Source organism: Salvelinus sp. IW2-2015, linkage group LG20, assembly GCF_002910315.2.
Source record: "Salvelinus sp. IW2-2015 linkage group LG20, ASM291031v2, whole genome shotgun sequence".
Taxonomy (NCBI): Eukaryota; Metazoa; Chordata; class Actinopteri; order Salmoniformes; family Salmonidae; genus Salvelinus; species Salvelinus sp. IW2-2015.
Window position 1 is genome coordinate 7,353,164 of NC_036860.1, and position 6,850 is coordinate 7,360,013.

At 46.7% G+C, this 6,850-nt stretch overlaps 1 protein-coding gene across 1 annotated transcript in view; it reads left to right on the forward strand.

The window, feature by feature from the left end:
* The first annotated feature begins 661 nt into the window (after positions 1-661).
* Positions 662-6,850, forward strand: part of LOC111981400 (rho GTPase-activating protein 23-like) — a 93,475-nt gene continuing 87,286 nt past the window's right edge. Inside the window, exon 1 of the mRNA XM_070433689.1 lies at positions 662-1,112. Coding sequence (XP_070289790.1) covers positions 1,104-1,112 — 9 coding nt within the window. The 5' untranslated portion in view covers positions 662-1,103. The remainder of the gene's footprint in view (positions 1,113-6,850) is intronic.

Sequence of the window (6,850 nt, forward strand, 5' to 3'; positions counted from 1 at the left end):
TTTAGCCATAGCCTTCAGTGAGTTGTTCAGTTCCTGTTGTGGAGGGGAGGGAGTTTCCCTCAGTACAGGCTGAGAGAGGAGGGAAACTATAGAAGATGTGTTTGTCCTGACTGACCAAGAATGCCCAGGCCTCGCGTGTGTGTGTCTGTCTTTACATGCTTGTGTATATTCACATGTACTGTAGGTAGATATAAACAGTTGACCCATACTCCCTCTCAGTGTGTGGCACTGCATCACTAAATATTTCTTCAAGTGAGGGAAGAACCATGAAAAACATGCATTCCTTAAAGGGCACAGGGATCCATATAATCACACTACCAGGACTACATGTCCCAACATGCTCCCCCCTTGCAGGGGGTCATAAATCCTGCCAATGGTTTTGTACCAGGAGACCTCTGGTTGGTGTATTCTATGGCAACTGAGGTTTTCAGRGAGGCATTAGCTGGACAGCTGGCAGAGAGTCCCTCAGACCTCTACCGGGGGTCACATGGTCTGGCCCGACCAACCCCTTTCCTCACTCCTCTCTCACCCCCTCCTTCCTACTCTCTCATTTTGCTCATTCTGGCTCTGTGTTGCTTCAGCGAGAGGGGAGGGGAGATGGGAAGGAGGAGGGACGTGGAGAGAAAGAGGAGGGAAGTGGAGAGAAAGAGGAGGGAGGAAAGAGGAGGAGGGGGGCAGCAACAGAGGGGGAGTCGAGTCAAGTGAAAGAGAGAGAGAGAGAGCGGGAGTCATCTCTCTCTGTGTAATTCTGCTATCCGTGAGAGAGGTGAAGATTCCACACACGCCCAGTTTCCCCCCGCAGCTCCACGGAAACAAGCAGGAGAACGACAGAAGACAGGAAGAACAAGAGCGGAGCGACTGGCGGTATAAACACAGGCTGTCAGAGCCACAGAGAGGAGGGAGAAGGAGTGAGGTATAGACAGGGAGAATCATGCCTCTCCAGAGATTCGCAGCCGCCGGCTGCTTGGCTGCCTTGCCTATTTGAGGAGAGGAGGATCGCAGTTGGGAATACTGAGCCAAGAACGCCGAAGGGGAGCCAAGGAAACGCCGGTGATTCTGTACCATGAGCAAGAACAGGAGGAGGGAGGAGGCTCGCTGAAAACATGGACCAGGTGAGGAGAGGAAGAGAGGAGAAAGGAGGAGTAGAKGGACAGGKAAACGCCGCGTAGTACCTACGCACACCATAAACATACCTTACACACACTAAACACACAGTAGACCCTCTGATTCATTCATAACATCCACCACCCCAGCTATTTCCCTCCCAACACCCCCGGCCCCCGGGCAAAAACAAACAGCACAGCATGCTTCTTCTCCTCCGCCGCTACTAACGTATCTGATCCCCCCTTCTACTGCTGCCTGTCCCGGTCAGGCTGAGGGGCGGTGTGGTGCCGTGCCGGGGGAGGGAGCCATCGGGTGTGCCTGTCGTCAAACAGCCACCACCAGCAACCAGGCCTCTGGAGGGTTGACAATACCATTCAATACTATGTATTTTCTCCCAGATTTGAACTGTGATCAACAATACACAGGAGAGAGATTACTTGCTTTGGCAATGTAAACGTATGTTTCCCATGCCAATAAAGCCCTTTGGATGAATTGGAGGGAGAGAGACAGGGGTGTGGTTTAGCAGGCATATTTGATGATGAACCCTCTTAACCAGATCCCTGTAATTAGCACCGYGTCACATTATCAGTTAGCATGGAGGGGATTGCAACCCTAATCAGGGCTTTACTTTGGTTGTGTGCTTCACTGAGTGTGTAACCCTAACCCATTGACTTYAAGAAGGGTGTCACGGTGAGGACGCCTTGCGACAGGGCTCTCCGACGAGGATGCTCAGACAGAGAAGAGTTCAGAGTAGAAGGATAGACATGAGCAAACGTTCTGTCTGAGNTATCCAACCAGGACCACAAGTTCACTCACAAAAAGTTAATTCACCGGTGTGTACTTGTTTTCCTATGTTATCAGGACCCCCAAGTCCTAACAATTCACCCGAATGTCCTAAAAATGTAGAAAAACCATAACTTTTTTGAAAAGTCAGGACTTTTTTCAGGTCCTGAATTTGTTCAAATGCTATTTTAAGCTTAAGGGTTACGTTTAGGGGCTAGGGTTAGGGGAAATATGATTTTTAATGGTCAAACATTTTGACACACCAAAAAGTCCTACAATTTCACGAAAGCAAAGCTGTGTGTGTGTGTGTGTGTATCATGTATGAGGGGGTCATTCATAGAAACAAATTCTAGTAATTCTTTCTATGGGGTCATCATGGTACAGTCATGGTCTGTGACGGTGTGTTTCTATGGCAGTTTGTATGCCATCAGCCTTATACGTGTCAGTGCATCACCTGTTCCTGTGCTCTCTCCACTTGTTTGCCTTCTACTCCATAAGGATGTTGTGAGAATGAGACACCACTACAGTATTCTATAGGATAGCATAATACAATGTGTGGCTGTGTAATTATTGGTGTCCAATGTCTCCATTTCAATGTTGCAAATGTCTAGATGTGTGTGCAAACATATATTTAAGAAATAAGGCCAGGGGGGTGTTGTATATGTCCAATATACCACGGCTAAGGGCTGTTCCTTTTGCACGACGCAACGCGGAGTGCCTGGATACAGCCCTTAGCCATGGTATATTGGCCATATACCACAAACACCAGAGGAGCCTTAGTGCTATTATAAACTGGTTAGCAACGTAATTAGAGCAGTGGTATACGTGGTATATGGTCTGATATACCATGGCTTTCAGCCAATCAGCATTCAGGGCTCACACCACCCAGTGTATAAAAGTCCGTAAATACATGTTTGTAGGACACATGTCATATACACTGAGTGTACAAAACATTATCAACACTTGCTCTTTCCATGACCTAGACCAGGTGAAAGCTATGATCCCTTGTTGATGTCACTTGTTAAATCCACTTCAATCAGTGTAGATGAAGGGGAGGAGACGGGTTAAAGAAGGATTTCTAAGCCATGAGACAATTGAGACATGGATTGTGTATGTGTGCCATTCAGAGGGTGAATGGGCAAGACAAAATATTTAAGTGCCTTTGAACGGGGTATGGTAGTAGGTGCAAGGCGCACCGGTTTGTGTCGAGAACTGCAACGCTGCTGGGAAGCATTGGAGTCAACATGACCCAGCATCCCTGTGCRACGCTTTTCGACACCTTGTAGAGTCCATGCCYCGAMAAATTGAGGCTGTTCTGAGGGCGAAGGGGGTGAGGGGTGCAAMTCAATATTAGGAAGGTGTTCTTAATGTTTGGTACACTCAGTATTTATGTAGGCTAGATCTGTGATACTATCTTCTCTGCTGGCATTCACACATTCTGTGGTGTTTACATTAGCTGTCATCAGTTTCCATCCACGCCGTAATGACCTGAGAGTGGATGGAGCAGTAGAGATCAGGGAAAGGGCCATCTATGACCCAGCCTTTACCTTTGCCATCAGGTAGCCTCCATCACCCCATTAGGGCTTACAGTATAGTCACCTCATACACTTCTATGGCCCTGTCCAGTTGGGGCCTGTGCTTGGCTGAGGTTGATGAGACTGATGTTAGACTGGACTCTGTAGTTCTGGTTGTATCTGATGTTCAGGCTGAACTCTTTAGTTCCTGGTTGTATCTGATGTTAGGCTGGACTCTGTAGTCTGGTTGTATCTGATGTTAGGCTGGATCTCTGTAGTCTGGTTGTATCTGATGTTAGCTGGACTCTAGTCTGGTTGTATCTGATGTTAGGCTGGACTCTGTAGTCTGGCTGTATCTGATGTTAGACTGGACTCTGTAGTCTGGCTGTATCTGATGTTAGGCTGGACTCTGTAGTCTGGCTGTATCTGATGTTAGCTGACTCTGTAGTCTGGCTGTATCTGATGTTAGGCTGAACTCTGTAGTCTGGCTGTATCTGAATGTTAGACTGGACTCTGTAGTCTGGTTGTATCTGATGTTAGGCTGGACTCTGTAGTCTGGCTGTATCTGATGTTAGGCTGGGCTCTGTAGTCTGGTTGTATCTGATGTTAAACTGGACTCTGTCTCTGTTATATGTGTTGTCTGGCTGGAGGCAGCCCAGGGATGCAGCAGACTAGCTGCTAGGACCTGAAAGAGTGATGAATGAGTAGGAAGAGAGGAGAGCTGTCTGGGGGACGGCAAGGAGCACAGGCACGAGTCCCTTCTCTTCTCTCCCCCAGACAGTGTATCCCCTGGTCATTGATTACCTCATACCCCATTCTACCCCTCCTCTCCCGAGGTGGTGTGTGTGTGGTTGTAAACAACACGTTTTAGGGGGCTACTCCTCACACCCTCAGGWCAGGGTGAATGATTCATAAGGACCACGGGGGGGACAACTGCTCTGCGTTTCAAATGGCACCCTAGTCCCTATATAGTGCACTACTTTTGACCCAAACCYGTTGGGCCCTGGTTAAAAGTAGTGCACTATAAAGGGAATAGGGTTCCATTTGGGATGCARCCATGGTGTACTTTCCATGCCCATCCTGTAAGTCTGCCAAGGTGACGCTAGCCCCCCACTCTAGTAGAGGTGACATCATCACTGCCAGCCAGCATCCGTCTGTGTGCGCACGAGAATCTGATTTCATTGTGTGTGTGTGTGTGCTCCATTTGTTAGCCTAGTTTCTCATTTCAGAGATTGGCTGGGGCAATCACACAGTGTGCTTCTGTACTGTGTCCCACGCAGCCAGAGGGAGCTTCTCGTTTTGGGGTCATACCACTGTACATGTACAACAACAGAGCTTACTACTACAGTGTTTGCATCAGTGGCTGGGGGTAGCTTACACTACCWCAGTGCAGCAAACAGGAAACAATACTATTTATAGTATGCTGACATGACATGGCTTTGGTGCAGAGCTCGGCTCTGATGTCATTGTCATGGATAGTCTGTTTTTTTAATGTTATTCAATTCTATGGAAATTGTCATTTTTATTTCTACATTCTATTTGTACTTGTGATGGGCTGTCTCTTCAGTTGCATGGGTGTGGACTCTTTGAGGTGACATTGGACATTAGAGTTTCCAGAGGAGTCATTTGATCTCGCCGATGGTTGTTTCTGCTTCAAAGTTGGGGAACACGTCTCCTGATGACATCGGACCCTTAAAAGAGGAGGAACATCTGAGAAGCTGTTTGTCAGTATAAACAGCAGCATTATGGCAATATAAACAAACAACGTGTGTTTACTATAGAGACTTAGTGGAATGACATGTATGCAAAGTCACATTACTGTGGTCTCTCTGTTTCTCTCTCTCTCTCTCTCACACACACACACGCACACACACACACACACACACACATTTCCATGAGTGAGTTATAAGGAGAGTAGCGGCCCACAGAGGGACAGGAAGAGGCTGGTTATATAAGGAGTGTGTGTGAACAGATCAAGGACAGGCAACAGTGAAGGGCKAGTGCAACACTCCTCCCTCCCCCGCAGGAGGAGACCTATCTGTGTTTGTTTTTACCAGAGAGCAGAGGCCACACAGGGCACTTTAACGCATATCTCCTCGGTAAGTGTGTATGGTCTGTATGTACAGTGCCTTGCAAAGGTATTCACCCCCCTTGTGTTTTTTCCTATTTTGTTGCATTACAACCTGTAATTTAAATTGATTTTAATTTGGATTTCATGTAATGGACATACACAAAATAAAATAAACTAAAATTCAACATTAAAAACGGAAAAGTGGTGTGTGCATATGTATTCACCCCCTTTGCTATGAATCCCCTAAATAAGATCTGGTGCAACCAATTACCTTCAGAAGTCACATAATTAGTTAAATAAAGTCCACCTGTGTGAAATATGTGTCACATGATCTTAGTATATATACATGTTCTGAAAGGCCCCAGAGTCTGCAACACCACAAAGCAAGGGGCACCACCAAAGCAAGGGCACCATGAGAACCAAGGAGCTCTCCAAACAGGTCAGGGACAAAGTTGTGGAGAAGTACAGATCATGGTTGGGTTATAAAAAAGATCAGAAACTTGAACATCCCACGGAGCACCATTAAATCCATTATTAAAGGGCCCCCCACAAAACTCACGACCAGGCAAGGAGGACGTATCACAGAGGCAACAAAGAGACCAAAATAACCATGAAGGAACTGCAAAGCTCCACAGCGATTGGAGTATCTGTCCATATACCACTTTAAGCCGTGCACTCCACAGAGCTGGGCTTTACGAAGAGTGGCCAGAAAAAAAGCCATTGCTTAAAGAAAAAAAAAGCAAACACGTTTGGTGTTCGCCAAAGGCATGTGGGAGACTCCCAAACATATGGAAGAAGGTACTCTGGTCAGATGAGACTAAAATGTATATTTTTGGTCATCAAGGAAAACGCTGAGTCTGGCGCAAACCCAACACCTCTCATTACCCCAAGAACACCATCATGCTGTGGGGAGTTTTTCATCGGCGGGAACTGAGAAACTGGTCAGAATTGAAGGAATGATGGATGGCGCTAAATACAGGGAAATCTTGAGGGGAACCTGTTTCAGTTTTCCAGAGATTTGAGACTGGACGGAGGTTCACCTTCCAGCAGGACAATGACCCTAAGCAACACTCGAGTGGTTTAAGGGGAAACGTTTAAATGTCTTGGAATGGCCTAGTCAAAGCCCAGACCTCAATCCAATTGAGAATCTGTGGTATGACTTAAAGATTGCTGTACACCAGCGGAACCCATCCACCTTGAAGGAGCTGGAGCAGTTTTGCCTTGAATAATGGGAAAAAATCCCAGTGGTTAGATGTGCCAAGCTTATAGAGAACTACCCCAAGAGACTTGCAGCTGTAATTGCTGCAAAAGGTTTTTCTACAAAGTATTGACTTTGGGAGGGTGAATAGTTATGCACGCTAAGTTCTGTTTTTTTTGT